The sequence below is a fragment of the Bufo gargarizans genome, chromosome 3 (genome assembly GCF_014858855.1).
Source record: "Bufo gargarizans isolate SCDJY-AF-19 chromosome 3, ASM1485885v1, whole genome shotgun sequence".
NCBI classification, from domain to species: domain Eukaryota; kingdom Metazoa; phylum Chordata; class Amphibia; order Anura; family Bufonidae; genus Bufo; species Bufo gargarizans.
The window spans coordinates 23,892,152-23,904,913 of record NC_058082.1 but is presented as its reverse complement, the minus strand read 5'-3'; the positions used below and the strand labels follow the sequence as shown (position 1 = coordinate 23,904,913).

The following is a 12,762-nucleotide window of genomic DNA, read 5'->3' as shown; positions in this document are numbered from 1 at the left end:
AGGCAGGACCCTCAGAGGATGTAGCAGCCCCTCCACCACCTGATGGCAATATGATGGCTCCTATGAAAGCTCATGAGCCAGGACCCTCCCATGAGCTTCAGGATGAGGTGACTGACACACCTGATGTGGGAGAAGAGGTGGAGGTGGAAGACGCTGGACCCTCCCAGCCACCACAAGAACCCCCCACCACTCCACATGATGTGAATCAGGAGGATGTTGTAACCAACCCCTGCCAAGAAGGTAAATATGTGCACATAGCAATATAATTCTATATCGATACCACGTAATCTGAATTGCAAGTAATATAATTATATTTTCTAATCCTAACAGTACTGCTGTTTTTGAAAATAAAAAATGGAACTTATTCAGCGGGAACAGAATGTCGGCATGCACCAAATGCAGAAGCTGATGTCCAAGTTTAAGAAACAGCACCTTAAACAAAGGAGGGATATGTTGATGATTTATAACAAAGTTAAAAAGTTGCCATAGAGGCATGTTTGTTATTTTGATAATAAATATTTATTTGGTTCTGTTCTAATGTCTGACTGCATTCTTTCATATAGTTCTGTGTTAGCATAATTTCTGTCTGTCCTGATCATATTTAGTTTAGTGTAGACCGTACCCTCCACTGTTACATGAACCTGCTGCTGCTGTCTGTCCTGATCTGTATGACTTGGCACAAGGACTCAAGGGGCCTTCCTGCAACCTTATAACTTTAAATATATATATGGAAAAGGATGTATGTGTGTGTGTTCCGCAAAAAATCCAAAACCCAACAATCAAATTCAATGAAACTTTGTATACACATCCCTTGCTACCTGGAAATAAATCTTGTCGGGGTCTCAGCTCTCTAGGACTTACCGTTCCCGAGATATGCCCAAAATATAACATGCATTAGCCAATACAAGCCTGCCAGCCTTTCACTTAAATACGAACTGGCAACTGACGGGCACTGTGGAGTTCACAGTTAAAGTGCAAGTCACCGTGAAACACTGTTAAATGCAGAGGCGTTGCTAGAGTCTGAAGAGATCTGGGGCACGAGCCCACGTGAAGCCACGCCCCCACCCCATGAAGCCACGCCCTCATCACCACCGGGGGGGGGGTGCATCACAGTAGTTATTAACCCCTTTCAGCAGTCACCCTTCAGTGAATGGGGGACTTGCTGAATGGGGTTAATAACTACAGTGAAGGTCTTAGCCGTCTTGGCAACCCCACAGATCATCCTTAACTCATCCTTAACAGTGCCATCCACAGATCCCCCCCATAAGTGTAATCCACAGATCCCCCCATAAGTGGCATCCACATATCCCCCCCATAAGTGGCATCCACATATCCCCCCCCTAAGTGGTATCCACATATCCCCCCCCTAAGTGGCATCCACATATCCCCCCCATAAGTGGCATCCACATATCCCCCCCATAAGTGGCATCCACAGATCCCCCCCATAAGTGGCATCCACAGATCCCCCCCATAAGTGGCATCCACAGATCCCCCCCATAAGTGGCATCCACAGATCCCCCCCCTAAGTGGCATCCACATATCCCCCCCATAAGTGCCATCCATATATCCCCCCCATAAGTGCCAACACATATCCCCCCCCCCTATAAGTGCCATCCACAGATCCTCCCATAAGTGCCATCCACAGATCCCCGCCCAGCGCCGCCTCCTAGCTATTTTATTCACGTCACTAGCCTCTGTGTAATCTCGCACAGGCACACTGGCAGAGGCATCGTTGAACGAGGTGCGCTGGAAGACGGCGCATTCACACTTCGCTCGACGATGCCTCTGCCAGTGCGCCTGTGCGAGATTACACAGAGGCAATTGAAGTGAATAAATTAGCTAGGAGGCGGCTCCGCGGGCTCCTGCCGGCCCTGCATTCGGGGCACTGGTCAAAACATCCAGGGCTCCAGCCCCGAATGTTTTGACCTAACTGTTATTTAATAAAAATTAGCAATAAATAAATACCATAGCAACGCCGGTCAACAGCTAGTTTATGTATAAAATAACAATATCAAACACACTAAACCAAACGTTTAAACGTAATAAAATATTTATTACCAAAAACAAATTATATAATATAAAAAAAGGCCTAAGGAAAATTTCTGAGTTCCTTCTGGATGTCTTGCAATTCCTTATTACGGAGTTTTCTATGCTCCTCCAGCTTCCTCAATTGAATATTCATCTGACGCTGATGCTTCTTCAACCGGGCTTGAAGTTTGCATATTTTTGTATTTGTTTCTTTTATAGCCAGCAGTTCATTGGCTTCTGCCTTTTGATGCTCCTGGAGCCTTCTTTTCAGTTTACAAATAACTGTTAGGGAAAAAAAAATAAAAAATTACAAAGACTTTCAATTATGATGAAAGGCCAGGCTCGGATTGGCCCACAGGGGTACAGGGGAATCCCCCGGTGGGCCCCTGAGCAAAGTGGGCCCCTAGTCTCCCACCCCCCTGCACAAGTGGCACATAACACATTAGATTTAGTACACTACATACATATATTCAATTTACAACACCTCAACCTGCCTATGTTCATATAAAAAACATGTTAGATTATTTATTATATTTGAATGTATCCGTACGGTGGGCCCCCAAAATACATTTTCCTGGTGGGCCCTAGATACCCCAGTCTGACACTGATGAAGGCAGTTGTGGTTTGTGTGGAGTTTATGTTACAGTACTGTCCATTTACAGAACCAAAAAATTTTTATTAGTTTTTTGAAAATTATATAGTTTGTTTTAGTTGTGTTTTTTTTTAATATAATTCTTTTATTATCAAACATACAAAAAAAAAATAAAAACATACGTCACAGTGAGGAAGCCGGCATCAGGAGAGCGGCCTTCAGTCACTGCGCCTGCGCCGAAGACAGAAGTGAACGGCGCAGGCGCGTGATTTCGGCAGTGATGCGGCGGACCGTGCCTTCAATCAAGAGGAGCTGACATACGCCCACATAGCCCCTAGAGGCTCATTAGCATATAATAAAAGTCTTTTTTTTTAACAAAAACGGCTGCAGGGACTAACGTTCGAAACATACTGTTATGCAGTGCTGACATTAGCGCATCGCTATATCAGTCAGCTACATAACAGTATTTCTGTTAGTAGAAACCCTTTAAAGACAATAATACGTACTCAGCCCCTTATCTGTAAGATAATAATGTACTTATGATGGTCTTTGATATGTTTTTTTATTATATTTGAAATGCCTATTCATTCCGCCATGTATTCCTTCTCATAGTATATATGACAGATGAAGGGACTGGTCAGTTCTCGGAAGCTTGCCGCCATGTGATATAGTAATTCATTTTTTTTGTCCAATAAAAAATATCAATCCACCCTAAATCTTATTTTGTATTTCTTAATGACAGCACTGAATTACTTTGTAATAATTATGTAATGTTTAATGTGAATTAGTTGGATATTATATGGTTTTTATGTAGATTACAGAGTGATTTGTGTTTGTAATTTTTCTGTCTATCTCTCTACTTTATTTTGAAAAAATGTTGGTCCCTTTTTCTTGTAAACATTGTATTGATATTTAATTAGCTAGCTTTTGCACAAATTTACCTTCCTGATGAGGGGTGTAAACCGGCTCCGCCTCCTCTTCTGCCGGTGGTGGTGGAGATGACTCCCCTGGTTGAGGTGGTTCCTCTGACTCCAAGGAGATTTGGGAGGGTCCAGGCTGCTCCTCCTCTGCCTGGTTCTCCAATTCTTCCTCCTCATCAGATGTCACCACCATCTCCTGTGATTTTCGTTTTTTTACGGTTGGAACAGGATCCCCTGTAATCACAGAATGTTAAGAATTCAGACAAACAATAAAACATAACAAAGCTAAATATATTTTAAAAAATCATATACGGAGGGATCTGCATGGGATTCTGATTATCCACACTGTGGATTTGCCTCATTTTGGAGTTATATAACATGCCCAAACCAGTGTTACAGATGGCTAAAACTGGCCTAAGTTGAAAGGTAGGATGACGTAACAGGGCTTAATGGATGGTGTTATGTTGGGTATATTATATTTTTTGGCTGTCAGCGTTAGTTATACTGTCTGGCCAGCCGCATTTTCAATATCCGCCTTCACTCCCTGTTGATTCACACGGTCACTTTATTAGTAAAAGGAGGGGTAAAGTCGCTTGCCGATAGGTGCCAAGCGTACTTGATTTTTAGATGGTATTTAGGAAGAGTTTATCGCTGGTCTATTCAGTGGTAGAGGGATTCTTTCACGTAAAATTATGATGTTACACCAGTAACATCCTGATTTTCCTAACTTTCCCCTTATTAAAATTGTAACTTTAATATTGCTGTCCATCAACTGTATTCTTCGAAAAATGCTTTTATTTTAGTGTTAATTAGCTTGTATAGGTGCCCAGAGGCGGCATTGATGCGTGTGCTGCTGCCCATGCCCCTCGGCGCTTTTCAAAGCAAACCACTTCCCTTTCACCCCTCTGGGCTGCCCTAGGTTCTTCAGTTTCCATCATCTCTTCAACCCTAAATCCTGCTCCTGCGCTGTTTAACATAATCCTTGCGCCTGAACAATACATTACCCTAATTAGTCTACTTTTTTAAATTTTGGTTTAATTTAACACAATAAAAGCATTTTTGAACCCAAAAAATCATGTTTTAATCTGAGAGCCAGCCGTATTTTATTTAAAAATTTTGCCATTTGATAGTGGGTCATTTTTTGCGTGATGGGGGGCATACCATGGGCGTAGCTATAGGGGATGCAGAGGTAGCAGTCGCTACTGGGCACAGGAGCCTGAGGGGGCAAAATGACCCTTGTGGTGCATACAAAGACATTATATTGTATTATATTATAGAAAGTGCATGCTGGTCAAGTTAAACCTCTGGCTGGAGGGAAGGGGTTAGGTCAAGAATTTGGCATGGGGATGGGGGGAGGAGGTGCTGTTTTAATTTTTGCCTGAGGCAGCATAAAGGCTATGAGCTTCCCTGTCCCTGACCACTAAGCACTGAGGGAAGGGGGCCCAAGCTTAACTCTTGCAACAGGTGTCATGAACCTTTAGCTATGCCCCTGGGGCATAAGCCTTTTTGATTGCTTAGGGCTGTTTCACACGAGCGGATGCCGTGCGTGACATCCGCTCCGTGTATGACAGCCAAGACGCGATGCAGACTGCAGAAGCACGGAGCATTAACACGACTGATAATGCTCCGTGCCTCTCTGTGACAACTTTATCTCACTGTGATTTCGTAGTAAAGAGGTCACAGAGAGGCACGGAGCATTATCAGTCGTGTTAATGCTCCGTGCTTCTGCAGTCTGCATCGCGTCTTGGCTGTCATACATGGAGCGGATGTCACGCACGGCATCCGCTTGTGTGAAACAGCCCTTAGTGTTACACTTTTAGTGATGGCAATTCTGTCATGTGATATCTTTATTGTGCCGGTTGCAAAAATAAATCTTTAAAAGTTTTATTTACAATTTATTTTGGGTCCCACTCTGGGACTTTAACTTTTGGGGTCTGAACCCCTTTACAATGCATTCAAATACTTCTGTATTGGAATGCATTGGCTATAGGAGTAATACAGTTGTATTACTAAGGCCGAATGCCCACAGCCGTGTTCCGCGGCCGAGAGCGGTCCGTGGTTTCCTGGCCGGGATTCCTGCTGACAGCAGGAGTGCACAGCGTCATTGGTTGCTATGACACCGTGCGCTTCATGCAGCCGCTGCTGTACAGTAATACACTTGGATGATCTTAACGAGTGTATTACTGTACAGCAGCGGCGGCATGAAGCGCACGGCGTCATAGCAGCATCACTGAATATATACATAAGAAAGTGTTGTAGAGGAAGATAAAGTTATGTAAGCAGTACTGTACCTGGGCATATTTCCGCACTTTCTTTATTGATGCGATCCATATGGTGGCGCTTTAAATCACACCATTTTTTTTGAATAGATGCCTTTGTGGGCCTCCGATGAAATTTTTCTTCCATCTCCTCTATCAGCTCCGTGATAATGGCGTCCTTCGTCGCATGTTTCCTGGTGCGATGGTAGCCCTTTTCCAACATGTGCTGAAGAATAAAGATGCAAGCATTTAATCCCAAATATTTGAAATACAATTTTTCAGCAAAAGGGTCCTCAACAAAACAGCAAATAGTAGATACGTATTTAAAGAAGAAATATTATATTTAATGTTACAGTGATAATTTAAGATCAGATTCTATTGAGATTATATGTGTGTGGGGTCTGAGCTATCAGATATTGCCCAGCTGAGCTGCGCGGTACCTGTCTAGTGAAGTGACGGTACGGTATGGGGTGCACAGCAGATTCACCTCCCTGTGATGCACCCTGGGTAACTCTAAATGAACCAGCAAATACTTACAGTGAAACAAAAAAAGCTCAGGGACAGAAAAAAAAATATAATATATATATATATTTTGTGTGTGTATGGTATATAGTGTGCGGTATTTAGTGTGTGGTATTTTGTGGCAGGAAAATGGATGGGCTATGGGCATCTGAGCAGTGTCGGACTGGGGTACTTAGGATCCACCAGTAAAAAAATTTTTTGGGGCCCCGTCGTACGGATACATTTAAGTATAATAAATAATCTATCACGTTTTGAATATGAACATAGGTTGGTTGAGGTGCTGTACATTGAACCTATGTATATAGTGCAGTAATTCTACTGTGGTAATTACTTTCAAGCTTGCGTTTTTCTTTTCCGGCGCTGAGTTCCGTCATAGCGGCTCTATACCAGAAAAGAACTGATCAGTTATATCCCCCTGCATTCTGAATGGAGAGTAATCCGTTCAGGATGCATCAGGACGTCTTCAGTTCAGTCTTTTTGACTGATCAGGCAAAAGATAAAACTGCAGCATGCTACGGTTTTCTCTCCGGCAAAAAAAACTGTAGACTTGCCTGAATGCCGGATCCGGCATTTTTCCCATAAAAAAGTATTAGTGCCGGATCCGTCGTTACAGCATGCTGCGCAGATCGGTAAAAATGTGAAAAAATGTACAAGAGGGATCCGTCGGTCCGCATGACAAGCGGAGAGACGGATCCGTCCTTGCAATGCATTTGTGAGACGAATCCGCATCAGGATCCGTCTCACAAATGCTTTCAGTCAGTGGCAGATCGGCGGATCCGGCGTGCAGTTCCGATCCGTCTCACAAGTGCCGTGATGTCACAAATATTACTTAGTGCACCAATCAGTAATATCTACTCTTTAGTGGGAGGTGGGGAAGAATAATTCGGAACAATAATGAAAATATTCGGATTTACAAATATTTTCAAACGCTCCACATACATATAAACTATTTGTCATACATGCAGTATGTAATAAAAAAAAATTACAATGCTGTGATACAATATTACTTACAGTCAGGAGGAATCCTTCCTCATCCTCTTTAAAGAATCTTTTCACCATCTTTCGCTAGCCGATAATATTTGCGGCACTATGTTCGATTCCGGCATAGAAAACGAAACCAAAAGTCACGTCACTGTAACTTCGTACGAAGTAACGCGATATTTTCATAACCATGATTTTCGGTTGATACGGATATTCGAATTTAGGATCGATTCCAGCCTGCTTCTTGCGCGAATAGGCAAGACACTGGGCAGGGAAGTACAGTTTTTCGAAAGATAGAATATACTGTCGGATCTGAGTTTCTCCTGCAACTCAGATCTGATGGTATATTCTAACCCACAGGCGTTCCCATGGTTACGGTGACGCTTGTCGGGGACTCCGGGGAGCAGTATGTTAGTGGAATATTATTCGTCTTTTCGAATATTCTTAATAATTGCTCTAACTTCTTTGAGAATATTACGAATATTCTAAAACTAAATTAGAGCAATATTCCGAATATTCTAAAACTATGTTAAATTAATAATATACGTAAAAAAAAATAGAAAAAAAAAAAAAAAAAAAACGAATATTCGATTTCGCGAATATATAGCACTATATTCTAAATATTCGCGAAATCTCGAAATCACGATATTCGAGAAAAAAATTCGCGATTCGAATATTCGCGCTCAACACTACACCTAATATGCTTAATTGGTAGTAGGCTTTCGAGCCTATACAGCTTGGAGTAAGACAACATGCATAAAGAGGATGATGTGGTCAAAATACTCATTTGCCTAATAATTCTGCACGTAGTGTATATCACACCTCTCAGTATATCACACCTATCGATGGCACACCTATACCAGTCCTTAAAAGAACTTTTGGGGCCCTATTAGCTAGCATTTAATGTCCCTAACAGTCTGTCCCTGCTCCAAAAAGCTACCTCTTCCTACGCTGGCAAAACACAGAATGTAAAATGGCTGCCAGATCGGGTTCTGTGATAGGTTGGGGGTGTGTCCATGTGCGGAAAAGTCTCAATTGGCTGTCCTGTCCCACCTGATGGATGTGTCATGGGTCAAAGTTCAGCGCAATGCAAAAGAATATGGCGCCAGCGGACATCGCCATATGTTCGCATGTTCAGCGAATCGCAAACGCGCAAAATGACCGCTGGGTGAACCGCAAGGCCGCATCTACCTATAGATACTCAGATTGTGGGAATAATGAAAGCAGCAGAATTGGAGTATACTGATTTTATAGGTGGTAGTAACCTGTTTACTTACTTAATATATAATTATATAGGTAATAGTACCAACAGAAACTGCAGTGCAATGTCATGATCAAGATAATATTTAATAGATCATTTTCTTGCAATTCGTAGAGAAGGAATGTGCAGATCTTGTCGAAAGCAGTGACTTGTGCATTCATGCAGGGGCATACAGGATGGCAGGGGTATCCTGTCGACAGGACTTTCTTTTCCGTCCTGCATAATGGATACCAAACGGATCTTTTATGCTTGTCCATTAAGCTCTATTATGACAGATCAAAACGGAATGCCTCTAAAGGCTTCCGTTTTGAATTCCATCTAACGAATGCCGTTATTTTCCGTTATAACCATGTTATAACGGAAAGCAATAATGGAATTTATAACGTCCATGTGAACTGACTGTCACGGTCTCTGTGTGGTTTACTGTGACACGGGTTCCATGTTGCTTACTTTTGTGCTCTGGCGTACTGGCTGCGGTTAATGCTGCGCATGCTGGTTGACAGGGGTGACGTGTAGTTTTGGTGGCCTGTGTGTGCACTGCTCCTTGAATGCTTGCTCCTTCTCTGTCTGGTGCTTGTGGGGTCAAGGTCTTTTGGTGTGCTGGTGTTGGTGTTCAGTGTGTGTACTGAGTCCTATGCGGTGTTCGGGTTCAAGTGCGGGTGACTTGCTTTCTGTTGTTGTTTGTGCAAACTGCTGGTGCCTTTTCCAGCAATCTCTGCAGGTAAGTGGCCAAGTGCAATGGGACCATCCTGTAGGTGCAACCAGTGAGCTTCAGCTAAGTTCATCCCTACCATCTGGGGCTCTGTGAAGATCTTGGGTTTATGCTCTCTGGGTTTGGCGCCAAGTAAAACCGGTGCACTTGTCCAGGGGCATTTTTTGGTTCCTTACCTGCTGATCCAGTTTCCAACTCACTGTTATTTCTCCATGTATTCTTCGTGGTGAGATGTTCTAGGGATCAGTTGGACCCTCACTAGAACATGATACTGACCCTAAGTAGAGTAATTTTTAATAAAAAAGTGGTATTTTCTCAATGTTTTTACACCAGGCAACTGCCATAAATACATAGATGAATCTCTCTCATGGATCTCCTGTTTCCCTAGTACATGAAGGGACCAATAGGGGGTGCTTAGCTACCCTACCATGGAACTCAATGGAAATTTCTCAAATCTCTTTTACACTGTGCTCCCCCTAGTGGAGGGTGCAGGAAAATCCTGTGATTTTCACTTAGCTCTACAGCAGTTTTGGTCAGTACGCCGCTGCATTCACGCTGGCTATAGTGATTTATGTGACTGGGACAGTGCCATGAATGTACAGGAGATCAATTCATGTCAATAATGGCAACTGTCGAGGGGAGTGTGCTAAACTTTCAGAAGCCAATGACCCTATGCATGATTATGTTTGATACAACTGGACTACTTACCTCCTATTAGGCCTGTCCTGGGAACAAGACTCAAAAGAAACAGTTTATGCAGGCGTGAGTATAAATAATCAGTGTCTTACATTTTGTGCTCCTGGATAGAATGGTTGTGGGTCTTAATCTAAAGTGTATGATGTCTATAAACAAAGTAAAATAGTTGCGTCCAGTCCAAAACATTCACCACATGGCAGATTAAACATACTCAGTCATAAATTGTGCTATTTCTGCTTCACAGCACAATACATATTCCAGCTACTGTTTCTTGCATTTAATTCTGTCTCTAGTTATCAGTAGAGTTGAGCGAACACCTGGATGTTCGGGTTCGAGAAGTTCGGCCGAACTTCCCGGAACTGTTCGGGTTCGGAATACGAACCCGACCCGAACTTCGTCCCGAACCCCATTGAAGTCAATGGGGACCCGATCTTTTCGGCACTAAAAAGGCTGTAAAACAGCCCAGGAAAGGGCTAGAGGGCTGCAAAAGGCAGCAACATGTAGGTAAATCCCCTGCAAACAAATGTGGATAGGGAAATGAATTAAAATAAAAATAAAAATTAACCAATATCAATTGGAGAGAGGTCCCATAGAAGAGAATCTAGCTTCACGTCACCCACCACTGTAACAGTCCATTGTCATATATTTAGGCCCCGGCACCCAGGCAGAGGAGGGAGGTCCCGTAACAGAGAATCTGGCTTCATGTCAGCAGAGAATCAGTCTTCATGTCATAGCAGAGAATCATGCTTTACGTCACCCAACACTGGAACAGTCCATTGTCAGATTTTTAGGCCCAGACACCCAGGCAGAGGAGAGAGGTCCCATAACAGAGAATCTGGCTTCATGTCAACAGAGAATCAGTCTTCATGTCATAGCAGAGAATCATGCTTTACGACAACCAACACTGGAACAGTCCATTGTCAGATATTTAGGCCCAGGCACCCAGGCAGAGGAGAGAGGTCCCATAGCAGAGAATCTGGCTTCATGTCAGCAGATAATAAGTCTTCATGTCATAGCAGAGAATCATGCTTCACGTCAAACAACATTGGAACAGTCCATTGTTATATAATTTAGGCCCTGGCACCCAGACAGAGGAGAGAGGTCCCATGACAGAGATTCAGGCTTCATATCAACAGAGAATCAGTCTTCATGTCATAGCAGAGAATCAGGCTTCACGTCACCCAACACTAGAACAGTCCATTGTCAGATATTTAGGCCCAGGCACCCAGGCAGAGGAGAGAGGTCCCGTAACAGAGAATCTTGCTTCATGTCAGCAAAGAATCAGTCTTCATGTCATAGCAGAGAATCAGGCTTTACGTCACCCAACACTGGAACAGTCCATTGTCAGATATTTAGGCCCCGGCACCCAGGCAGAGGAGAGAGGTCCCGTAACAGAGAATCTGGCTTCATGTCAGCAGAGAATTAGTCTTCATGTCATAGCAGAGAATCATGCTTCGCGTCACCCAACACTGGAACAGTCCATTGTCAGATATTTAGGCCCAGGCACCCAGGCAGAGGAGAGAGGTCCCGTAACAGAGAATCTGGCTTCATGTCAGCAGAGAATCAGTCTTCATGTCATAGCAGAGAATCATGCTTCACGTCACCCAACACTGGAACAGTCCATTGTCAGATATTTAGGCCCCGGCACCCAGGCAGAGGAGAGAGGTCCCGTAACAGAGAATCTGGCTTCATGTCAGCAGAGAATCAGTCTTCATGTCATAGCAGAGAATCATGCTTCACGTCACCCAACACTGGAACAGTCCATTGTCAGATATTTAGGCCCAGGCACCCAGGCAGAGGAGAGAGGTCCCGTAACAGAGAATCTGGCTTCATGTCAGCAGAGAATCAGTCTTCATGTCATAGCAGAGAATCATGCTTCACGTCACACAACATTGGAACAGTCCTTTGTCATATATTTATACCCTGGCACCCAGACAGAGGAGAGGTTCATTCAACTTTGGGTTGCCCCACAATATAATGGTAAAATGAAAATAAAAATAGGATTGAATGAGGAAGTGCCCTGGAGTACAATAATATATGGTTAAGGGGAGGTAGTTAATGTCTAATCTGCACAAGGGATAGACAGGTCCTGTGGGATCCATGCCTGGTTCATTTTTATGAACGTCAGCTTGTCCACATTGGCTGTAGACAGGTGGCTGCGTTTGTCTGTAATGACGCCCCCTGCCAAGCTGAATACACGTTCAGACAAAACGCTGGCCGCCGGCCAGCACTTCCTAGGCATAAAAGGCTAGCTCTGGCCACATGGACAATTTAGAGACCCAGAAGTTGAATGGGGCCGAACCATCAGTCAGTACGTGGAGGGGTGTGCACACGTACTGTTCCACCATGTTAGTGAAATGTTGCCTCCTGCTAACACGTTGCGTATCAGGTGCTGGTGTAGTTAGCTGTGGCGTGTTGACAAAACTTTTCCACATCTCTGCCATGCTAACCCTGCCCTCAGAGGAGCTGGCCGTGACACAGCTGCCTTGGCGACCTTTTGCTCCTCCTCTGCCTTGGCCTTGGGCTTCCACTTGTTCCCCTGTGACATTTAGGAAGGCTCTCAGTAACGCGTCTACCAACGTGCGCTTGTACTCGCGCATCTTCCTATCATGCTCCAGTGCAGGAAGTAAGGTGGGCACATTGTCTTTGTACCGTGGATCCAGCAGGGTGGCAACCCAGTAGTCCGCACGCATTAAAATGTGGGCAACTCTGCTGTCGTTGCGCAGGCATTGCAGCATGTAGTCGCTCATGTGTGCCAGGCTGCCCAGAGGTAGGGACAAGCTGTCCTCTGT

General features: G+C 43.9%; 1 protein-coding gene across 1 annotated transcript; it reads right to left on the bottom strand.

The window, feature by feature from the left end:
• Positions 1–2,089: 2,089 nt before the first annotated feature.
• LOC122931329 lies at positions 2,090–7,834 on the bottom strand. Its single transcript, XM_044285394.1, has 4 exons — positions 7,332–7,834; positions 5,832–6,024; positions 3,562–3,774; positions 2,090–2,310 (listed from the first exon to the last, which is right to left on the bottom strand). The coding sequence occupies exons 1-4, from the start codon at positions 7,377–7,379 to the stop codon at positions 2,090–2,092; spliced, it is 675 nt and encodes a 224-aa protein (XP_044141329.1). The 5' UTR covers positions 7,380–7,834.
• Positions 7,835–12,762: the final 4,928 nt, after the last annotated feature.